The sequence below is a fragment of the Phoca vitulina genome, unplaced genomic scaffold (assembly GCF_004348235.1).
Source record: "Phoca vitulina isolate PV1807 unplaced genomic scaffold, GSC_HSeal_1.0 scaffold35, whole genome shotgun sequence".
NCBI lineage: Eukaryota > Metazoa > Chordata > Mammalia > Carnivora > Phocidae > Phoca > Phoca vitulina.
The window spans coordinates 11473494-11499166 of NW_022589738.1; the positions used below are offsets into that span (position 1 = coordinate 11473494).

General features: G+C 41.3%; 1 protein-coding gene across 1 annotated transcript in view; it reads right to left on the reverse strand.

The window, feature by feature from the left end:
* SRPX (sushi repeat containing protein X-linked) overlaps positions 1–25673 on the reverse strand; it is a 112331-nt gene that overhangs the window by 23713 nt on the left and 62945 nt on the right. The window contains exons 5-8 of the mRNA XM_032426463.1: positions 23060–23186; positions 19864–19985; positions 18966–19145; positions 17117–17250 (exon numbers count right to left, since the gene is read on the reverse strand). Of these exons, the coding sequence (XP_032282354.1) occupies positions 17117–17250; positions 18966–19145; positions 19864–19985; positions 23060–23186 (563 nt within the window). The remainder of the gene's footprint in view (positions 1–17116; positions 17251–18965; positions 19146–19863; positions 19986–23059; positions 23187–25673) is intronic.

Here is a 25673-nt window from a genome sequence, read left to right on the forward strand (position 1 = left end):
CGTCTGCCCTCGGCTCAGGTCATGATCCCAGGGTCCTGGGACTGAGTCCCGCATTGGGCTCCCTGCTCAGCAGGGAGCCTGCTTCTCCCTCTGCCTTCTCTGTCTCTGTCTCTTATGAATAAATAAATCTTAAAAAAAAAAAAAAAAACAGACACACAGATCAATGAAACAGACTTGAGAGTCCAGAATTAAACCTAAGGAAATGCAGTCAACTAATATTTGACAAGGGATACAAGAATACACAATGGAGAAAAGACAGTCTCATCAGTAAATGGTGCTGGGAAAACTGAATATTCACATGTAAAAGAATTAAATTAGACCCCTATCTTATACCACTTGCAAAAATGGATTGCAGACGTCAACAAAAGACCTGAAACATGAAATTCCTAGGAGGAAAATTAAGGAAAAAGCTCCTTGACATGGGTCTTGGCACTGATTTGGATATGCACCTAAAGTACAAGCAACAAAATAAAAAACAAGTGGGACTACACCAAACTAAAAAGTTTCTACACAGCAATAGAAACAATTAAAAAAAAGTGAAAAGACACCCTACAGAATGAGAAAAATATTTGTAAGCCATATATCTAGTAAGGGTTTACAATCCAAAATATATTAAAAAAACCTCTTACAACTCAATAGCAAAGACAAAACAAAAAGAAAACCCCCCACAAATAATCTAATTAAAAATGAGAAATATCCAATCAAGAAATGGGCAGAAGATATGAACAGACATCTTTCCAAAGAAAGCATCCAAATGGCCAACAGACACATGAAAAAGTGCTCAACATCGCTTGGCATCAGGGAAATCCAAATCAAAATCTCAATGAGATACCACCTCACACCAGTCAGAATGGCTAAAATTAACAAGTCAGGAAACAACAGATGTTGGCGGGGATGCGGAGAAAGGGGAACCCTCCTACACTGTTGGTGGGAATGCAAGCTGGTGCAGCCACTCTGGAAAACAGTATGGAGGTTCCTCAAAAAGTTGAAAATAGAGCTACCCTATGACCCAGCAATTGCACTCCTGGGTATTTACCCCAAAGATACAAATGTAGGGATCCGAAGGGGTACATACACCCCGATGTTTATAGCAGCAATGTCCACAATAGCCAAACTATGGAAAGAGCCAAGATGTCCATCGACAGATGAATGGATAAAGAAGAGGTGGTATATATATACAATGGAATATTATGCAGCCATCAAAAGGAATGAAATCTTGCCATTTGCAACGACGTGGATGGAACTGGAGGGTATTATGCTGAGCGAAATAAGTCAATCAGAGAAAGACATGTATCGTATGATCTCACTGATATGAGGAATTCTTAATCTCAGGAAACAAAACTGAGGGTTGCTGGAGTGGTGGGGGGAGGGAGGGATGGGGTGGCTGGGTGATGGACATTGGGGAGGGTATGTGCTATGGTGAGCGCTGTGAATTGTGTAAGACTGTTGAATCACAGACCCGTACCTCTGAAACAAATAATACATTATATGTTAAAAAAGAAGAAAATAGTAGGAAGGGAAAAATGAAGGGGGGGGAATCGGAGGAGGAGATGAACCATGAGAGACTATGGACTCTGAGAAACAAACTGAGGGTTTTAGAGAGGAGGGGGGTGGGGGGGTGGTCTAGCCCGGTGATGGGTATTAAGGAGGGCATGTATTGCATGGAGCACTGGGTGTTATACAAAAACAATGAATCATGGAACACTATATCGAAAACTAATGATGTACTGTATGGGGACTAACATAATAAAATTAAATTAAATTTTAAAAAAGACAAATAATGTATGATCTCAGTTATATGTGACATGCAAAAAAAACCCAAACTCATAGAAAAAGCTATCTTCGGATTTGTGGTTACCAGGGGTGGGAGTTGGGGGGAGGGGGAGTTGGGGGAATTGGAGAAAGGTGGTCAAAAGGTAGAAACTTCCGGTTACAAAATAAATACATACTAGGGATATAATGTGCAGCACAATGAGCAGTTAGCACTGCTGTATGATATATATGGAAGTTGTCAAGAGAGTACAACCTGAGAGTTCACATCACAAGGAAAAAATTTTTTCTCTTTTTCCTCTCCATTTTTATTGTATATACATACATGAGCTGATGGATGCTAGCTCAACTTACATATATTGTGAAATGATCACAGTAAGTCAAACCATTATGCTGTTCACCTTAAACTCATACAACGATGTAGGTGAATTATATCTAAATATACCTGGAGAGAAAAGACCCAGAGAAAAGGAAGTGTGGCAATGGCATATAGTAGATTCTTAATAACTGGTAAGTCAATTTTATAAAAAAAATTCAATGAAATGATGGAAATATGTATTTTACCTGATAAGCAGTTCAAAGTAATGGTCATAAAGATGCTCACTGAACTTGGGGAGAAGAATGAATAAACACAGTAACAACTTCAACCCACAGATAAAAAAATATATATATATAACAGTGGTTCAATAACAGACCAGATGAAGCAGAAGGATCAGTGAACTCGAACATGGGGCAGTGGAACACAATCATAGCAATAAAAAGGAAAAAAGAATCTAAACAGTAAAGATAGCTTAATGACTTATGGGACAACATCAATTGTAGTAACATTCACCTTGTAGGGGACCCAGAAGGTGAAGAGAGAGAAAGGGGCAGAAAACTTATTTGATGAAGTAAAGCCTAAAATGATCTATAATCTGAGGAAGGAAACAGGCATCCATCTAGATCCAGGAAGAACAGAGAGTGCAAATAAGAGAAACCCAAAGAGACCCACATATCGAGACAGAGCATAATTAAAAATTTCAAATGTTAAAGTCAAGGAGAGAATCTTAAAGCAGCAAAAGAGAAATATTTCGTTAAGTGCAAGGGAGCTCCCATGAGCCCCCTTCAGATTTTTCAGCAGAAACTTTCCAGGCCAGAGAGAGTGGCACAATACATTCAAAGTGCTGAAAGAAAAAAAAAAACTCCCAACCAAGAAGACTACCCAGTAAAAGTTATCATGCAGAATTGAAAGAGAGATAAAGATTTTTACAGAAAAGAAAAGTTAAAGGAGTTCATCACCACTAAACCAGCCTTACAAAAACTGTTAAAGGGACTTCTTTAAGGTGAAATGAAAGGGCGATAATTCATAACAAAAAACTACAAAAGACTCACTGGTAAAGGTAAATATATAGTAAAATCAGTGGATTGATCACATAAAGCTAGTATGAAGGTTTAAAGACAAGAGTACTAAAAATATATTACGGGATACACAAGATAAAAGATGTGCATTATGACATTAAAAACAAAATGTAAGGGGAGAGAGTACAAATGCAGGTCTTTAGAATGCATTCAAACTTAAGTTCTAATCAACTTCAAATAGACGGTTATAAATATAAGTTGTTACATGTAAGCCTCATGGTAACCACAAAGCAAAAACCTACAGTAGAAATAAAATATAATGAGAAAGAAATCTAAGCATAATACTAAAGTCCTCAAACCACAAATGAAAGAGAGATGAAGAAAGGAACACGGGTAGTACAAAACAGCCAGAAATTAAGAAAATGACAATAAGTACGTATCTGCCAATAATGACTTTAAATGTATTAAATTCTCCCATCAGAGGACATCAAGTAGCTGAATGGATAAAAAAACAAAACAAAACACAAGACTTATGTATATGCTTCCTACAAGAGACTCACTTCAGATGTAAGGATACACACAAACTGACAGTGAAGGGTTGAGAAAAGATATTCCATGCAAATGGTAACCAAAAGTAAGCCATGGTAAGTATACTTATATCAGATAAAATACTTTAAAACAAACATTCTAATAAGAGACAAAGAAGGGTGTCATATAATGATAAAGGGATCAATCCAACAATAAGATATAATATTTGTGTTCTGTTCACAGACCTAAAGAGAGAAATCGATAGCAGTACAATAGGGCACTTTAACACCCCCACTTATGAAAATGCATAGATCATCCAGACAGAAAATTAATAAAGAGACATTGGCCTTAAACAACAGGTTAGATCAGATGGATTTCACAGATATATAGAACATTCCATACAAAAGCAACAGAATACATTCTTCTCAAGGGCACATGGAACATTCTCCAGGATAGATCATATGTTAGGCCATAAAACAAGTTTTAATATATTTAAGAAGATTGAAATCATATCAAGTATCTTTTCTGACCACAGAGGTATGAAATCAGAAATCAATTATAAGAAAACTGGAAAATCCATTAATATATGAAGATTAAACATGCTACTGAACAAACAATGGGTCAACAAAAGATAAATCACAAAAAATATCCTGAGACAAATGAAAATGGAAATACAACATACCAAAAATTACATGATGCAGCAAAAGCAGTCCTATGAGAGAAATCTATAGTGATAAATGCCTATCTCAAGAAGCAAGAAAAATCTCTGTAAAACAACCTAACTTTACATGTCAAGGATCTAGAAAAAGAAAAAGCCTGAAGTTAGAAGAAAGGAAATAAGATCAGAGTGGAAATAGATGAAATAGACACTAGAAAAGATCAATGAATGGAGTTGCTTCCTTGATGAGATAAAATTGACAAACCTGTAGCTAGATTCACAAAGAAAAAAAGAGGAGTCAAAATGAGAAATGTAAGAGGAGATATTACAACTGATAGCCCAGAAATACAAAGGATAATGAGAGACTACCATGAACAATTACACAACAAGACGTTTGACAACCTAGAAGTGGATAAATTCCTAGAAACATACAACCTTCTAAGATTGAATCATGAAGAAACAGAAAATCTGAACAGACCAATTACTTACTAGTAAGGATACTGAATTGGTAATCAAAAACCTCTCAACAAACAGAAGACCAGAACTTCACAGCTTCACTGGTGAATTCTCCCAAACATTCAAAGAAAATTACAAATCCTTCTCAAACTCTTACCAAAAAAAAAAAACAAAACAGGAGGGAACACTTCTAAACTTATTTTATGAAGCTAGCATTTCCCTTATACCAAAACCAGATAAGGATACCATAAGAAAAGAAAATAACAGGCTAATATCCCTGATGAACACAGATTCAAAAATCTTCAACAAAACATTAGCAAGCCTATTTCAACAATACATTATAAGAATCATACACCACCATTAAATGGGATTTATTCCAGGATGCAAAGATGATTCCACATCTGCTAATCAATGTGATATAACATGTTAACAAAATGAAGGATAAAAATTACATGATCATCTCAATAGATGCAGAAAAAGCTTTTGACAAAATTCAACATTTATGATAAAAACTCTCAACAAAGTGGGTATAGAGGAAACAAACCTCCAAATAATAAAAGCCATATATGAAAAGCCCACAGCAAACATCATACTCAATGGTGAAAAACTGAGAGTTTTTCCTCTAAGATCAGGAACAAGACAAGGATGCCCATTCTCACTACTTTCATTAAACATAGTACTGGAAGTCCTACCCAGAGCAATTAGACAAGAAGAAGAAATAAAAGCCACCCAAATTAGAAAGGAAGTAAAAATTATTTGTAGAGACATATTACATATGGAAAACCCTAAGGACTCCACCAAAATACTGTTAGAATAAACAAACTCAGTGAAGTTACAGGACACAAAATAAACATACAAAAATCTTTTGCCTTTTTATACACTAGTAACAAACTATCAGAAAGAGAAATTAAGAAAACCATCCCACTTACAAGTGTGTCAAAAAGACTAAGATAATTAGGAATGAGTTTAACCAAGGAAGTGAAAACTTATACACTGAAAACCATAAGACATTGATGAAAGAAACTGAAAAAGACACCCAAACAAATGGAAAGTTTAGTCCATCTTTGTGAACTGGAAGTATATTGAGAACATGTCCATACTATGCAAAGCAATCTACAGATTCAATGAAATCCCTATCAAAATTCCAAAGACATTTTTCATAGAAATAGATCAAACAATGCTAAAATTTGTACAGAAGTACAAAACCCAAAGCAATTTTGAGAATAAAGCTGGAGGTATCATGCTTCCTGATTTTAAATTATACTACAAAGCTATAGTACACAAAACAGTATGGTGTTGGCATAAAAACACATAGATCAATGGAATAGACTACAGAGCCCAGAAATAAACTCATACATATATGGTCAAATTTATGACAATGGAGCCAAGAGTATAGTGGGGAAAGGGTAATCTCGTCAATAAATGATCTTGGGAAAACTGGACTACTATCTTACACCATATACAAAAATAAAATGAAATGGATTAAAGACTTGAAAATATGACCTGAAACCATAAAACATCTAGAAAAAAAAAATAGGCAGTAAGCTCCTTGAGATAGGTCTTGGTGATAATAGTTTGGATTTGACATCAAAAGAAAGGCAACAGTTCTGGGGAAGATGGCAGATTAGGGGGATCCTAGACTCACCTCATCCTATGGATACACCTAGATGATAACACCCATATCCATGAAAACAACCCAAAAAATGACCCAGAGACTGGCAGAACAGACTCTCCACAGCTCAGTGTAAGAAAGAAGCCACATCGAAGAGGGTAGGAAGGGTAGAGATGCAATCAGGAGACAGACTGACCTGTGGGACTGTCCGTGGGAGGGAGGGACACCGTGGGCATGGAGGGGGGGGAGGAACAGACCCTACCCCAGGCACCCCAGCCCGGGGAAGCAGCACTAGGAAGACAAATCCCCATAATATCTGGCTTTCAAAACTACAGGGGCCTAACTTCATGAATTCTTATAGTGAGGCGCAACACAGGGAACTTTTTTTTTTTTTTTGAAGATTTTATTTATTTGAGAGAGAGAGAATGAGAGAGAGCACATGAGAGGGGGGAGGGTCGGAAGGAGAAGCAGACTCCCTGCCTAGCAGGGAGCCCAATGCGGGACTCGATCCAGGGACTCCAGGATCATGACCTGAGCCGAAGGCAGTCGCTTAACCAACTGAGCCGCCCAGGCGCCCCAACACAGGGAACTTTAAAAATCAGTGGGCTCAGATGCAGGAGAGCCTGAAGGCTACAGGAAACCAAGTCCCCGCCCTTAAAGAGGCAGCACAAAAGAAAGCCCTGCTGAGATACAGCACAGAAGCAGCAGTTTGAAAAATGCCTGGGGCATAGGGGGAGAAGATTTGTTTACTCATCTCAGAGCCTGTGCTGGAGAGTCAGGGATCTTTGAGAGATTTCTCTAAGAACAGAAGAGCTGGAGGGCCCCATTTGCTATTCAACCTCTCCAACCTAGATACACGGACACCTGCAGGACCAGCGCAGCACCAACACTCTTCACCTATCTGGCTAACAGTGGGCCCTGGCAGCTTGCTGGCACCGCGCGCCTCCCCCCCACATTCTCCTCCAACACACCCTTGGCAGGAGTCCATCCATAGTGGTGCCCCAAGTGCAGCGATGTGCAAGCAACCCCAACAGGGGCCAGCACCACCCCCAAGGTGTCCCCTGCCCTGGGGAGAGGGGAAGAAAACCACACACACCAGTTCGACTCTGGCCCCAGCAGTGGTCTGGGAGCAGACATCTGGTCTGACTGCAGGATCCACCCACCAATGAAAGCTTCTGAGGGTCCAACACATGGAAAGTACCCTGCAGTTTGGTGCTACTGCACTTCTGGCAAATGTCTGGTCTGACCGAACTCAAGGCCAAGGGGGGCCCCAGACTGGCCCACTGACAACACAGGGACCAAACCCTGCCCACAACAGGCAAACAGGTTCTGGTGAACAGGGTACATTGCACTGCAGGGCACTACAGGAAGAGCAGATGTATCCGACTTTCTTAACACATAAACAGACACAGAAAGTTAGGCAAAACGAAGAGACAGAAGAATTTGTCTCAATTGAAAGAACAGGGGGAAGAAAAAAATCACAGCAAGAGCACTAAAATAAATGGAGAGAAGTAATATACCTGATAGAGAATTTTAAGTAATGGTCATAAAGATACTCACTGGACTTGAGAAAAGTGGAGGACCTCAGTGAGACCCTCAACAAAGAGAAGGAAAACCTAAAGATTCAGAGATGAAGAACTCAACTGAAATTAACAATACACTAGATGGAATAAATAGACTAGAGGAAGCAGAAGAAGAGATCAGCAACTTGGAGGACAGGGTAATGAAAAGCAATCAAGCTGAATAGTAGAGATAAAAGAATAAAAAATGAAAATAGATTAAGGGAACTCGGTGACACCATCAAGCCTAATAACATTTGCATTATAGGGATTCCAGGAGAAGAAAAGGGGGGCAGAAAATTTATTTGAAGAAATAATAGCTGAAAACTTCCTGAGTCTGGAGAAGGAAACAGAAATCCAGATCCAGGAGGCACAGAGAGCCTCCAACAAGATCAACCCAAAAAAGTCCACACCAAGAAACACAGTCATTAAAATGGCAAAAAAGCAGTGATAGAGAATTTTAAAAGGAGCAAGAGAAAAGAAAACCATTACATACGAGGGAAACCCTATAAGGCTATCAGCTGATTTTTCAGCCGATACCTTGCAGGCCAGAAGGAAGTGGCATGACAAATTCAAAGTGCTGAAAGGGAAAAACCTACAACCAAGAATTCTCTATCCAGTGAGGCTATTATTCAGAATAGAAGGAAAGATAAAGAGGTTCCTGGACAAACAGAAGTTAAAGGAATTCATCACCACTAAACCAGTCTTACAAGAAATGTTACAGAGGAGTCTTTGAGTGAAAAAGAAAGACCATAAGCAGGAATAAGAAAAGTAGTAAGCACAAAAGTAGTAAAATTAAGTATATCTATAAAAATCAGTCAAGGAACTCACAAAATAAAAGGATGTAAATTTGGCACCCCATACCTTAAACTGGGGGTAGGGGTGGAGAAGAGTAAAAATTTAGGGCTTTTAGAATGGATTTAAACTTAAGCAAACATCAACTTAATATGCATAGATGTTATATATTAAACCCAGCGGTAACCACAAATAAAAAAACAGTAATACATATGCAAAAAATAGAGAAAGGAACCCAAGGACATCACTAAAGAAAGCCAACTTATCATGAGAGAAGAGAGCAAAGGAAGAAAGGAACAGAGAAGAATGACAAAAACAGCCATAAAACAAGTAACAAGATGGCAATAAGCACATACCTATCAAAAATAACTTTGAATGTGAATGGACTAACCACTCCAATCAAGACATAGGGTGTAAGAATGGATAAAAAAAACAAGACCCATCTATATTCTGCCTACCAGAGACTCATTTCAGACCTAAAGACACATGCAGATTGAAAGTGAAGGGATGGAAAAAATTTATTGTGCAAATGGAAGTGAAAAGAAAGCCATGGTAGCAATATTTATATCAAACAAAACAGACATTAAAACACTGTGATGAGAGACAAAGAAGGACACTGAATAATTATAAAGGGGACAATCCAACAAGAAGATATAATAATTGTAAATATTTATGCATCCAATGTGGGAGCACCCAAATACATAAAGCAGCTAGTAACAAACATAAAGGAAGTAATCGATAGGAATACAACAATGGTAGGGGGCTTTCACACCCCATTACATCAATGGCTAATTCAACCAGAAAAATCAACAAGGAAACAGCAGCTTTCGATGACACACTGGATCAGCTATATCAACAGATAAATTCAGAACATTCCATCCATAAACAGCAGAACACACATTCTTTTCAAATGCACATGGAACATTCCTCTAAAATAGATCATATGTTAGGCCACAAAACAGTCTCACAAATTCAGAAAGACTGAGGTCATACTGTACATCTGTTTGGACTAAAACGTTATGAAACTTAAAATCAACTAAAAGAAAAAAGTCTGGAAAGAAACAAATACATGGAGATTAAATGACATGCTACTAAACAATGTATGGGTCAAGGAAGAAATCAATGAGGAAATCACAAAATAATGGGTGACATATGAAAATGAAAACACAAATGTCCAGTGTCTTTGGGATGCAGCAAAAGCTGTTCTAAGAGGGATATATACAGCAGTACAGAAAAATCTCAAAGAACCTCACCTTACACCTAAAAGAGCCAGGAAAAAAAAAAAAACCAAAACCCAGTAGGAAGAAGGAAATAATAAATATTAGAGCATAAATAAATGAAATACAACCTAAAAAAAAAAAAAAAAAAAAACTCAATAGAACAGATCAATGAAACCAGGAGCTGATTCTTTGAAAAGATCAACCAAATTTATAAACCTTTAGCCAGACTAATCAAAAATAAAAAAAATAAAAAAAGGAGGAGAGGACTCAAAAGCAAAAATAATGGAGGAGAAATAACTAACACCGCAGAAAAACAAACAATCATTAAGAGAATATTATGAAAAACTATATGCCAACAAATTGGACAACCTAGAAGAAAAGGAGAAATTCCTAGAAACATGTAACCTCCCAAAAGTGAATCAAGAAGAAATATAACATTAACATAGACTGATTACCAGCAATAAAATTGAATCAGTAATCAAAAAATCCCCAACAAACAAAAGTCCAGGACCGGATGGGGTCATAGGTGAATCCTACCACACATTTAAAGAAAAGTTAATACCTATTCTTCTCAAAATACTCCAAAAAATAAAAGCAGTGGGAAAGCTTCCGAATCCATTCTATTAGGCCAGTATGACCCTGATACCAAACCAGATAAAGACCACAAAAAAAGAGAACTATGGGCCAGTATCTCTGATGAACATGGATGCAAAAATTCTCAATAAAATATTAGCAAACCAAATCCAAGGATACATTAAAAAAATCATTCACCATGATAAAGTGAGATTTATTCCTAGGATGCAAGGATGGTTCAATACTCACAAATCAAGGATTAAAACCATATGATTATCTCCACAGACGAAGAAAAAGCATTTGACCAAGTACAATATCAATTCATGATAAAAAAAAAAAAAACCCTCCACAAAGTAGGTTTACAGGGAACATACCTCAACATAATAAAGGCCATGTATGAAAACCCCACAGCTAACGTCATACTCAATGGTGAAAAACTGAGAGCTTTTCCCCTAAGGTCAGGAACAAGAGAAGTATGTCCACTATCACCACTTTCACTAGACATAGTACTGGAAGCCCTAGCCATAGCAATCAGACAACAAAAGGAAATAAAAGGCATCCAAATTGGTAAGGAAAATTTTTTTTCACTCTTTACAGATGACATGACACTATATATAGAAAACCCTAAAGACTCCACCAAAGATCTACTAGAACTAATAAATGAATTCAGTAAGATCACAGGATAAAAAAATCAGTACAGAAATCCATTGTATTTGTATACACTAATAATAAAGTAGCAGAGAAATCAAAATACAGTCCCATTTATAATTTCATCAAAACAGTAAAATACCTAGGAATCAACTTAACCAAGGAGGTGAAAGATGTGTATTCTGAAAACTATAGAACATTGATGAAAGAAATTAAAGATGACACAAAGAAATGCAAAAATATTCCTTGCACACAGATTGGGAGAACAAATATTGTTAAAATATCTACACTACCCAAAGCAATCTACATATTTAGTGCAATTTCTATCAAATACCAACATCATTTTTCACAGAACCAGAACAATCCTAAAATTTCTATGGAACCACAAAAAGACCCCCAAATAGCCAAAGCAATCTTGAAAAAGAAGAACAAAGCTGGAGGTATCACAGTCCCAGATTTCAAGATATACTAAAAAGCTATAGTAATCTAAACAGTATGGTACCGGCACAAAAACAGATGCATAAATCAATGGAACAGAATAGAGAGCCCAGAAATAAACCCACAATTATATGGTCAATCTTTGACAAAGGAGGCAAGACCATGCAATGGGAAAACAGTCTCTTCAACAAGTGGTGTTGGGAAAACTGGACAGCTACATGCAAAAGAATGAAACTGGACCACTTTCTTATACCATACACAAAAATAAACACAAAATGGATTAAAGACCTACATGTGAGACCTGAAACCATAAAAATCCTAGAAGAGAACACAGGCAGTAATTTCTCTAAGACTGGCCATAACACCATCTTTCTAGGTATGTCTCCTGAGGCAAGGGAAACAAAAGCGAAAATAAACTATTGGGACTACACCAAAATAAAAAGCTTCTTCTGCACAGCAAAGGAAACTATCAACAAAACTAAAAGGCAACCTACAGAATGTCATTTGCAAATGACATAGCCAATACAGGATTAGTAGCCAAAATATGTAAAGAACTTATAGAACTCAACACCCAAAAAACCAAATAATCCAATTAAAAAATGGGCAGAAGAGATGAACGAAATTTTTCCAAAGAAGACATACAGATGGCCAAGAGACACATGAAAAGATGCTCAACATCACTCATCTGGGAAATGCAGATTAAAACCACAATGAGCTATCACCTTATACCTGTCAGAATGGCTAAAATCAAAAACAAAAAAAGAGAAAGTTCTGGCAAGGATGTGGAGAAAAAGGAACCCTTTTGCACTGTTGGTGGTGATGCAAACTGGTGCAGCCACTGTGGAAAACAGTATTTTCTCGAAAAATTAAAAATAGAATTACCATACAATCCAGTAATTCCACTATTGGGTATTTACCCAAGGAATATGAAAACACTAATTCAAAAGGATATATGCACCCCTGTGTTTATTGGAGCATTATATATGATGGCCAAACTCTGGAAGCAAACCAAATGTCCATCAATACATGAATGCAAAATGAAGATGTGGTAGATAGATTACACACACACACACACACACAGAGGAATATCAGCCATAAAAAAGAATGAAATCTTGCCATTTGCAACAACATGGATGGATCTAGTGGGTATAATCCTCTAGGTGAAATGAGTCAGAGAGTGACAAATACCATATGATTTCACTTATATGTGGAATTTAAGAACCAAAGCAAAGAAAAAAAGAGACAAACCAAGAAACAGACTCTTAACTATAGAGAACTGATGGTTACCTGCGGAGAGGTTGGGGGGGGGGGAACGGGTGAAAATAGTTGATGGGGATTAAAGGATACACTTACCTGGATGAGCACTGAGTAATGTATATAATTGTTACATCACTATATTGTACACCTAAAACTAATACAACACCATATATTAATTATACTACAATTAAAATTTTTAAAAAGGAAACAAAAACAAAGTGAGAGTACATCAAACTAAAAAGCTCTGCACAGCAAAAGAATCCATCAACAAAATCAACATGTAACCTACTGAGGGAGATAAAATATTTACAAATCATTTATCTGATTGGGGTTAATACCAAAAATATATAAAGAGCTCATACAACTAAATAGCAAAACAAGAAACAATCCAATTAAAAAATGGGCAGAAGACATGAACAGATGTTTTTCCAAGGAAGACATCCAGGGGGCCAACAGGTACATGAAGAGATGCTCAACATCACTCATCTTCAGAGAAATGCAAATCAAAACCACAAATGAGATATCACCTCACACCTGTCAGAATGGCAAAAATCAATAACACAAGAAACAACAAGTGCTGCCGAGTATGTGGAGGAAAGGGAACCCTTGTGCACTGTTGGTGGGAACGTGGTGCGGCTGCTGTGGAAAACAGTATCGAGGTTCCTCAAAAAGCTAAGAATAGAACTACCATCTGATCCATCAATTCCACTTCTGTGTATTTATCTGAACAAAACACTATCAAAAGATATCTGCACCTCCATGTTCACCGCAGCATTATTTACAATATCCAAGACCTGGAAACAGCCTAATTTCCCATCGATGGATGAATGGAAAAAGAAAATGTGGTATATGTACACAATGGAATATTACTGAGTCATAGAAAAGACTGAGATCTTCCCATTTCAACCAGCATGGATGGTCCTTGAGCTCATTATGCTTAGTAAAATAAATCAGACAGAAAAACAAGTACCATATGCTCTTACTTATATGTGGAGTCTACAAAAACTAAAAAAGATGACAAAAAACAAAAAGTGATCTCATGGATATAGCAAACAGACTGGTGTTTTCATGAGGCAGGGGTGGGAAGATGGGCAAAGTGGGTGAAGGGGGCCAAAAGGTACAAGCTTCAAGTTATAAAATAAAAAGTCCTGAGCATGTAATGTACAGCATGGTGACTATAGTTAATGATATTGTATTGCCTATTTGAATGTAGCTAGGAGAGTGGATCTTGAAGGTTCTCATAAAATATTTGTATCTAGGTTTGGTGACAGAGAGATGTTAACTGGAATATTGTGATGATCATTTTGTAATATAAATATTGACTCATGATGTTGTACAACAAAAACTAATGTTACAGGTTAATGATACCTCAACTTATTTTTTTATTTTTATTTTAAAGATTTATTTTAGAGAGAGCGAGCAAGGGAGGAGCAGAGAGAGAGGAAGAGAATCTCAAACAGACTCTGTGCTGTGTGGAGCCCAATGTGGGGCTCGATCTCAGAACCCTGAGATCATGACCTGAGCCGAAACCAAGAGTCAGATGCTTAGCCAACTGAGCCACCCAGGCGCCCCAATGATACCTCAATTTAAAAAGAGAGAAAAAAGAAAATTCCAGCCCTGTGAGTCAGCCCTTGGCAAGAGTCTTGGGAATGTGGTCCCCTCAACCAGATGCCAGGAGGTCACATCAGGAACAGCGATGGTAATTGGTAATAGGAAAGTAACATAAGATTGAATCTGGCTAAATGAGGAAAGAAAATTTAAACTCCTGAGTTACTATAACACCAAGTATTTTACTACAGTTCCACTGAAGCATCCCTCCATAAGGTGATGGAATTGGTAAGGATAGAAATACATATTTTTATTATTCTAACTGAATCACCTATGTCAATCAAACCTTTCCTCGAAGGCTCTGGTTAAAATGCCAATGTAAATATGTTGTGGGGGGTCACATATAAACACCTGGATACCAAATATCTTCTCCAACTGAGATAGGCAAACCGAAGGAGTCCATAAAAATCTGCTTTTTGCTCCTTTTCCTGATTCTACTTTTGCATCCCCACTTTACACATGCCTTATAATGCAAACAGTGTAGGTCCTCCTGGTAAGGGACAAGGAGTTAATGACTTCTTTCAAACAGACGACATCTGAGGGCAGACCAGGTCAGAATGACCAGAGGAAGCCATCATATGCACATTCCAGACCAGCGACACTAGGCCTCTCCACACCAAGGCCCCCTGGCTCCAAGGACTAACATGTGGGTCCTCGTCTTTGTTCTAACCGGTTCCTGGATGCCTGAGAGGACATGTACACCTGACCACGATCCTCAGCAAAAGCCCCAGACCCTGAACAAAGGTGGGACACTCTCTGTTTCCCCAGACACTCTCTACCTGCATTCTCTCTATATACCTTTGATCAACTCCACTTTCACCTCCTGCTGGCTTGTGTCTGATTTCTATCCTGTGTGCAGACAGGGACCCTCTTGGCTGGTCCTCAGGGACTCCGCTCTGAGTCCTTAGACCCTGCCTGCCCAAATCACCATGACTTAATTAGTAATTTAGCAAGTACCCGAAAGGATGGGATAGACTAGGGCAGAGGACAGCAAACATTTTTTGGTAAGGGGCCAGGTAGTAAATATTTTAGGCTTCCCCGGGGCTGGATGGCCTCCGTCCTAACTATTCAACTGTACCACTGGAGGGCAAAGCAGCCAGGGACTGCATGCAAATGAATGAGTGAGGCCGTGTTCCAATCAAATTTCACTTACAAAAGCTGTGGTTTGCCAACAGAGGAAAAAGCAAGTTGCCTGGCTTATTCATTTTTCTACAAAATTAAGAAAAAAAAATTATCAGCAAGTGGGAGGCCAATTTCCCACACAGTGGAGTCATACAGCCTTGCGACACCTGAAGAACAAGTCTCAGCTGGGACAAGGGGATACAAAGATGGAGGGAGGCAAGGAAGGTGGCAGGGATTGGGAGTAAAGATGTAATGAACGGAGCTCCCATCAAAGGAGTCTACAAAACTTTGCATGGGTCTTCCGAGTTTATGGGAGCCTTTCCAGTACACGGGGAGAAGGAAGAAAGACTCCTCATTATTCATTGTATAAATGCTGAAATGAGAAGTAAAATTGTAAACTTTATTAAACCAAGATGGTTTTATTTTTTAAAGATTTTATTGAGAGAGAGAGTGCATGAGCAGGGGAAGGGGCAGAAGAAGAGGAAGAGAATCCCAAGCAGATTCTGCACTCAGCCCGACTCAGGGTTCAACGTGGGGCTCGATCTCACGACCCTGAGATCATGACCTGAGCTGAAATCAAGAGTCAGACGCTCAACCAACTGAGCCACCCAGGCTCCCCTCAACCAAGATTGTTTTGAATACTTAGTCTTATTTTTATTCACTGTAGTAGAAGAAAGGTCTTTTCAAAAAAGTGTACAGCACCGTGTCCATGACCCGGCGTAACATCCTACCTCTTGCGCATTCAGTCATGGTTGGCCGCTCTTACCGCAAGCCAGCTTCTGGACAAAATCTAGCAAGTTCTAGTTTGATCCTTTTCTAATTTTTTTTCCCCAGAAGACTCAAGCCCTCATTTTGTAGCTATAAAGTTTACATAGCTGAGAATGGCACATTTCCTAGGAAAGTGTGCCTCAAACTTTCAGTTGCTCGGGAATCACCTGGAGGTCTTGTTAAAACGTAGATTAGACCCCGCAGTCTGGGATGGGGGAGAATTTGCATTTCTAACAAGCTCCCAGGTGATGTTGATGTTGCTGGTCCACAGACCACACTTTGAGAACCACTGTTCCTAAAGACAGCCATCACTCTTGGAGGAGCTCTAGGGAGGCGGGGGAAGCTCCCTGGGGCAGGATCTGGGGCCTGAAGGCTCCTGGACTCCCCTCAGCCCTTGAGCCAGCCTCTTGGGCAAACAACGGAGCTCCCATCAAAGGAGGAGGGCCTCCAGCATAGGCATATCCTGGACAGGTCCAACAAAGACAACTATTCTTTGGCTGGGCCTGGGCAGCAGGTCCATTGGGCTTACTGGTAAAGACAAAGAAACCCTATTAGTTGGAAAACAATTGGGTTAGCCCTGGGGAGTCGATGTTAATCAGGTTATGCCCCAGAGCCAGAGATGAACGGTAGTATCTCTAAAGTGCCAGTTCCCAGAGTTTCCAGAAAACAGATGAGGCACTGAATGTGGCCTTCGCCTTTAATGAAATCACCGGGCCCTTCGTGTTAGAGCTCTCCCCACAACCTGGGCCAGGCTGGAAGGACTCACCTGCAGCATTCCCAACTGCAGCCTGTAGAGAAGGTTCCGGGCTGTGGGGGTGGACACAATGAGGAGTCTCCTTTTCTCATAAAACTGATCCAGAAGTGCAGCTGCTGTTCTGACGCCCACATTGACATTCATGGCTGGAATTAGAAAGGGCCAGATGGGTGAGAAACCCTCTACTGGTTCTGACTCAACATAGCCTGGGAGGACACGCAGACCATACGCGAACACGGAAGCAGTAAACCCCGAGACAAAGTTTCAGTTGTGTTTTGTTTTTTTTTTTAAAGATTTTGAGAGCGAGCACACGCTCGTGCGAGTGGGGGGAGAGGCAGAGGGAAAGGTGGGGAGAGAGAGAGAAAATCTCAGGCAGACTCCGCGCTGAGCACAGAGCCCAAGGCGGGGCTTGATCCCACGACCCTGAGATCATGACCTGAGCCGAAATCAATACCAGGCCACTGAACCGACTGAGCCACCCAGGTGCCCCAGTTGTAAGTGGTTTATTCGGGAGATGGTCCCAAGAAGCACTGGGTTGGGGAATGGGGAAGTGTATTGGTTTTCTCTTGCTATCACAGATCACCAAAATTTAGGGGCTTAACATGCACAAATTCTCCTACACCTCTGGCAGTCAGAAGTTTCAAATGGGTTTCACTGGGCTGAAGTCAAAACGTTGCTCCCCCCACCGAGGCCCTAGGGAAGAATCTGTTTCCTTGCCTTTTCCAGCATCTAGAGGTCACCTTCGTCTACTGGTGTGTGGCCTTTCTTGCATCTTGAAAGTCAGCAGCGTGACATCTTCACCTCTCTCTTCCCTCTGCCTCCCTCTTATAAGGACCGTTGTGATTACACTGGGCCCACCTGGAGAATCCAAGCTACCCTCCACATCTCAAAATCCTTAACTTAATTACCTCTGCAAAGTCCCTTTTGCCATGTCAGGTAATCTATTCATGGGTTCTAGGGATTAGGATGTGAACATCTTTGGGGGGTGGGCATTACTTTCCCTGCCTCAGGAAGAGAGACAGGGAAGGAAAGAGGTATGTTCTTTCTACTTTAATGTATGAAAGTGAAGAACCGTGGGCATTTAGCTGATGGTCTACACGTGTGTGTGTGTCTCTCTCTCGGTCAACTCTGAAAGGCTGGGGTTAAAGAGAAAGCATAAAGATGAGAAAGTACCCCGAAAAGAGGGGGGAAAAGTGGAGTATATAAATAAAAAATATGACCAGAATTTTCTGACTAGTTCAAATTTCACACCATTATCACTACACTCAGCCCAATTTGTGTACCTTGATAATAAGAGTTGATGTGCATTGAGCACCTGCCCTGGGCCAGGCACTGCTCTATCCCACTGTTCAGTGGATATAACCTCATTTAATCCTTACAACAACTCAAGTAGTAGGTAAGGTATTATCTTCCTCATTTGACATTAGGAGGAAAAATCCCGAATGTCTGTGTGACTTTCAAGCCAGGGCTGCAAAGCACGCATTATATTGTCCATACGCAGCAGTGCCCTGGCTTTGCAAAAAAAGAAGACCCTTTCATTTGTAGAGGGGAAGAACAAGGGTACCTAAAGCAGAGTCTGCTGATTCTCAAAGTCGCGAATCGCGGGCCCTGGGTTCCCACCTCCAGCTTCTTCCTTAGAGGACATGAAAGAGAAATGCAAAGCTGGGCAGAGGCCAAGGAGGAGGGTGGATGAGATGAGCTGCCCTAGAAATTCGAGGACCATTGGCACCCGTCAGATGAAGAGGGATGACACTGAACCTCTCACAGTGTATAGAGTGAAATCCTCCCTCCCTCTACTGGAATCCAGAACCCAGGGGTCTTCAGGTTCTGCTGCTGGCTGGGGAGAGGGCTGCACTCATACCTGCGCAGGACGGCTCCGTGCCGGACCAAGCCAGGTTGGACTGACAGACTCGGGCAGGACTGCCCTGTAGCTCATAGCCACCGATGCAGGAGAACTCACAGGTGGCCCCGTAATTATCACCGTCACTGGAGCACTTCATGTAACCGTTCTCCGGGGCGTTGAGTTTGCCACAGCGTCGGACTGTGGGGACACAAGGCCAGAGGAGGCTCAGTGCTGAGCTCCCCTCCACAGAGTAACCAGGGAAGGCGGCAGCTTGGCAGTCACGCCTGTGGATGAGTGAGGGGGCGGGGAGGACTCTCTGGCCAGTGGGTGGGCCTTGGAATGGTCACCGTTCATACCAATGAGACCACTGAGATCAAGCGGTTTAGTCCCCCGAGTTACAGATGAGGAGGTTGAGCCCAGAAGAATAAAGAATAAAGAGGGTTAGTCATTAGCTGCCCAAACCATGAGGCATAAAATAAATCTTCAAGGTATTTTTTTCAGGGAGAATAAAGGTTCTGGAACACCGACAACATGGGCTCCTGGTGGCCCAAGCTAGGGGGCTCTTCACCTCCTTTATAGAAGGACTTACAGGCTTTAGCTGGTCGCCCAAGCCCAGGGATGAAAATGTTATCAAAATAATATTCCTCTGGGAGAGCCAGCTGTGGGCTCATGTGAGACTAGCTTACTGCTCTCTCAGGCCTCTTAAATAATCTGCCAGCACTGAACCTCATCCAGATTTGTATTGTGAAATTCAGGTGTTAAGATGGCACCCTTTCCCTCGGCTCATCATCAGAGGCTAATCCAAAGCTGGCAAGTATCCCCATGGCAGTGGGCACTCACAAAGGGTTCCTGCTTGAGGGCCGACTTCCCTTTGCTCTTGTAAAGAGAGGAAAAAGCCAATAAGCAGTATTCTTACCTCGTACTTTAACTCGAAATTTGCAAATGCCCTTGTTCTCAGCTCTGTCATAGACTGTGTACTGGATCTTGTGGTCTCCTTCTGGAAAATTCGAGCCTGGGGGGAGGCCTTTTAGAATAACACTTCAAGGAGGGAGAAAAAAACAGGAACACCAAAGATGATCATTAAAGGCCTAACAACAATTAGGTCATTGTGGGCCTAATGATCAAAGATGGTCATTATGGGCACTCTGCACTGGATGTGGAGATACTGAGGGGCAGCCATTAGGCCAGTTTGACTAGAACAAAGATTTCTTCAAGAACAGCATTTCCTGAGCTTTATTCTGCTTTGGAAGAGCAGTTTGAGACCAGAACATGGAAGTCCCCAATTCCTGGGAAGTTTGGATCAGTTTTTCTCACTGGAGGGTAGAACAGAGGATGGGGGAGGCTGAGAAGCCAGGGCCCCAAGTCTTCTTCCCATCCCACCTTTGTTTCACAGGGAACCTTAAACTGCCTCATTTTGGGGAGGATGAGCGAATTTTCCGTGAGGAAAACCATTTCAGAGTATAGTCCAAGCAGTCATTGGCAATTTGGGCCTACAGGGGGTGCTAGAATTGTCTCTGTTTTTTTTCTATCTGGCCCAGCGTAGAGATCTTTCCTGAGCAAGTTTATTGTGATTCCTTGATTATCCTAATGTTGTAGTGGTAGTAGTAGTAGTAGTAGTAGTAATAATAATAATAATAATAATACTAGTTCTTTGCACGTACATAAATGTTATATACGTATTTTAGGCACGGTTCTAGGTATTTTACACATACTGGTTTATTTAATCCTCCCCAAAACCCCATGAGATAGGAATTATTTCTATTTCACAGATGAAGAAACTGAGGCACCAAAAGGTTAGGGAACTTGCCTAAGATGACAAGGCTAGGGTGACTCTAGCATCTTTCCTCTTGGCTGTCTGATGAGAACACCAATAAGGTACAGCATGATCGAATGCCAGGTTGGTAGGTTGGTTTTCCAACAGATACTTAATTTGCCTTCTCTCTACAGTTCTTAGCAACGATGAGAATATTTGCTAAGAATGAGCGTGTGAAATTACCACTGTGACCACTGGAGAGAGCCTTCCACAGAGGTGGACAGGGTGTGTGTTTATAAAGTATCAACTGAGGCACAATTCAAATGCAGATAACCCTGAGAGGAATCAGGCTTCAAATATGAGTGGCTGCTGACCTCTTGGAGACTCTGTTTCATCTGTGACCTGCAAATAACAGTCATCAGGAGTAACTAAGGGAGCTCCCAGAAAGCACTTGCCTCGGAGAAGCACTTGCTCTCTAGAACCTTCCCTCTCAGAAGGGGACCATAGAACAGTAGCTTGTACGAGAGACATGCCGGAGAAGCAAGGAGCCCAAGTGAGAGCTGAAAAGGCGACGAGACAGCCTTCTTGGAATTCCTCATTCTGTCTGGAGAGTGCTCCCCGCAGCATCCTGCTCCAAGCCTCTGCTGGTTCGGGCTGTAGAAGTCTAGAAGCAGACAGCTGCTTGGAACGGAAGGCTGGAGGCTACTAAGGTGCTCTTTGAAACGGTCATGTTTCTAACCATAACACACAGGCGACCCACAAAAATGCCAAGGTCTATATCCTCGCTAGACAAACACAGTCATCTGGTGACCTGATACCCTGTGTTTATTATATAGGATTTCACTAGCAATTGGGACTGGGTCAGGCATTGTGCTAGGCCCAAAAGTTCCAAGATAAATAAAACCCAATCCCTGTTTATATCAACTGTGACTTACTTTTCAATCCCAATTGCCTAAAATTTCTCCTTAGGGGTTTGTGACACGTGGATATGACAGCAAATATATAATTTTCTTAATACTCAAAACTTTACCTTTAAGGAGTTACAAGGAGGCACACAGGTAGTAATATTATTTAAGCGAACTGCCATACTGGGAGAAATGATCAGGATGTAGGAACAAAATGTCTTGCTCGGGGTGAAAGACTCAACATCTTCCTAGTAGAAGATGTCCTCTTATTGCCCATAATTGCTTAAAATATTTCCTCTTGCCCAGCCTGGGTTGACGGGATTCTAACTAGGGTTTCCCTGCTGTGTAGCTCAGAGGTGGCAAGTCAGCGGTATCCTTTGTCCGCAGGTGCACACTCCAGTGGGTTGGTCTGACAGGGCCATGAACTTGAAGGCACAGATGTGAACATGCTGACATGAAACAGTGGCCTCTAGGGAACATGAAAGCCAAGCAGATCGCTGCAGGGGTACGGGCCCAGGTGCTAGATTAGAACAACACGTAGCAGAACTTTCCCAAAGGGAATCACGCCATTTTAAAAAGCATTCCAGATGTATGTCAAACTATTCACACAGCTGGTCCTGGGGAATGGGACTGGGGTAGGGAAGAAGGCAGAAGAACCCTTTTCTTTTTTTTAATAAGCTGCTTCTGTAAGTGTTTAATGTAGTCACAAGTTTAAAGATTTATTTATTTACTTTGGAGAGAGAGCAGGGGGAGAAGTGGTGGGAGAGCGAGCCTCTAGCAGACTCTGCACTGAGCACGGAGCACGTGGGCTCGATCCCACGACCCTGAGATCAAAACCTGAGCCAAAACCAAGAGTCGAACACTTAACCGACTGTGACACCCAGGCGGCCCTAATGTAGTCACAAGTTTAAAAAAAAAAAATACACTAAAAATCAAGTTTTAAAAGAAGCGGTTGCCAAAAAAACAAGGGATGGAAAGTTCTGCCCTAAACCACAGAGACACAGAGGCTTCCCAGGGAGGTAGGTGATGGCTTAGAAAGGCCTAGGGGCTATAGTAGGAGCCCCCTGGGCAGGCAATGGGGGGGATTCTATGGCAGAGTGAACCAGTTGATGTCCTCTGCCTCCCCCCGTCCCTCTTCTTCCCTTCTTTCCTTTGACAAATATTTACCGAGTCGCAACTCTGTGCTCGGCATGGTTCTGGGCATTCGGGGTCTGGCAGTAAATGTGCTATAGTGGAGACAGGCAAGACACAAGGACAGAAGTGAAACACACAGTAGGTCAGGTGCTGAAGGTGACGATGGAGAAAACTAAAGCCTGAATGCGGAACTGTTGAAGGAGCACCATACTGACTCTGAAAGCATAAATGGACCCGTACAGATACACTTCCCCACTCCGGTTAGTTAAATGTCTCTCATAAAAGAAGCAACATCCTCCACACTGCCAAGCTGTACTTACTCAGTTAAGATGCCATCTGCTGTGTCTCTTCCCTCCGGGGTCTCCCAGGACACACGGACTGTCAGTTTATTGGGTTCAGCAATGCGTTCCTTCACACTTGGGCACTTGATTCTAGGAGGTTCCATATCTGAAAATATAACCAGATTTTCACCATCATCAAGAAATATCTTGTCAACTGGTGGCGCAACACCCAGCATCTGACATGCCCCGAGCTCTAGGTGCTACTCATTTTCGAAGGGTTTGTTCACCCAGCTGTATTTCTCTTCCCTCCATTCATCCTGCCCCTTCTCTCCTGCTGAGTTCAGAAGATGGTTGGAGAACTCCTACGCACACAGCTAAACCTGGCCGTGCAAGGCGGCTTCTGGGGTAATTCATTAGCTACGGCAACTCCTCCCCATGCTTCCAAACTCTGCTTACTGACTTCACAACATTGCAGCCCACCCAGCTAGAAGTCATTCAGCCCCGGGGAGTCCCTCCTCCTTTAAAGACAGCATCAGAGATTATCAGAGAGGGGAATCTTAGCTGTCTTCTAGTTCGATTCAATTCAAGGCAACACATCTCTACTGAGAGGCTGCCTTATCCAAGGCATCATTCCAACTGCTGCATTTGGGGATGCACGAAGGCAAGAGAATCATGTGCTGCTCAAGTGGTTATGGTCTATCGGGGTGGATTATTGTCACCATACATAAAATAGGACACGAGGCAGAAGATGGCATGGCCCCAGGTGAGGTAAAAGTAAATGGGATGGAGGTTTCAAGGAATGACCCAATGCTCTATTTTACAGATGTGGAAACTGAGGCTCAGAGAGCTTAAGTGATTCATTTAAGGCCAGGCATATAGACAGCAACAGTGTGAATTATATTACTCCTGGAACAAGCTCTCTCTCCTCTGGCTATGTCCATTCCCAACTGCTCAGTACCTTACAACAAACAATGGTCTGTCTGGGTCCACTGTGCCCTCCAACTGCCATGGGACCACACCTACGGTTTTGTGTTTGGGGACAGCAGTTTTGCTTTGGCTCTGGCCCTCCAAAGGCCTCCCGAATTTCCCCGAGTAGCTTCTCTACCTGGTAATAGAATTTCTGCTCCCTCAGTATCAAGGATGGGTTGGTAATGAGGGCTAGAAATAAATGAGATGTCAGTCCTCACCGGGTTGGATTTCATTTTGTTATAGCTAAAGTGAGGTCACCGGGGCAGGGTGGGGGCTTCAAACTTTTGTAAGTTCCACTTGATTCGGAACAGGTAGAGAATGTATTTAAAGACAGCCTAGGAGTGCCTGGGTGGCTCAGTCGGTTGAACATCTGCCTTCAGCTCAGGTCATGATCCCAGGGTCCTGGGATCGAGCCCATCGGGCTCCCTGCTCAGCAGGGAGTCTGCTTCTCCCTTTCCCTCTACCCCTCCCCCCAACTCGTGTGTGTACTCTCTCTCTCTCTCAAATAAATAAATAATCTTAAAAAAATAAAGATGGCCTAGCAAGTTAACAACATTTAGATGTGTATTGCTTTCCATGTCAACTGGTAATTGTTTAAATGCGGCTATGCTACAACCTGAATGAAAATTAAATATTTGATTCCGAATCACAAACATCTTTGAGAGACTAACGCACTATGTATAGTCTTCATATACTTTCTCCTACGTCTTGTCTAATAACTTCTCATTTTATTTAGGGTCACAAATTATGAATGATTTGTTAAACAGTTTTGCCTTCGGGTATCCAAATTCATATGTATTCTATGTCATGTGTTGATGAATTTACAAACCTTAATACGCCATCCCAAATCGAGTAGCTACCATATTATGGCATCTAAGTTACAATCCATTTTGAGATGCGTCCCAATTTCAGGGGTATTAAAATATACAACAATATGCCTCTCAAAATTGATAAAGTATATACATGTTCTGATGAAATGGAACATGCTTTAAATGCATTTGAGGTGTCTATTTTCATTTGCTAAGTTTTTAAAAAAAAATAATCCTTTTATTTTTGTTTCAAGAGGTGACAGAAGACATACATGTATAATTGAGAGGAATGTTTCACAGCTTTGGGTTAATCACAATGACGAGTATACAATACCTGCCCCCTGCTGGTCAATTCTAGCTGGCGCGCTCATCATGGAAAGCATATTTATTTATTTTTTTAATTTAAAGCAAAAGGGGAGGGATGAGGACAGGAGACAGATTTCGATGCAAAAATTACACTGTGTTCCCATATTTTCTTGGGACGACATTGTCCGAGTGAAGAGATACTTCTAGTCTCTGCGTCATGTAAACGAAACATCTGAATGATGTGCTGGGTTTTCTGTATCCAACCATGCGTACTGACATTATGAACAAACATGCTCCAAATTAGGTTATATGGGTGAAGGCTCTCAGAGCTTCCGAAAGCCAGCTTATGTCCAGCTAACAATGATCAGCCGAAACTGGCCTAGTTTTTCAGAATCAGTGCTCTTCCAAACTAGAAACAAGGAAAAAAAATCAATAATTAAAAATAATAGCTAGGGGCGCCTGGGTGGCTCAGTTGGTTAAGCAACTGCCTTCGGCTCAGGTCATGATCCTGGAGTCCTGAGATCGAGTCCTGCATCGGGCTCCCTGCTCAGCAGAGAGTCTGCTTCTCC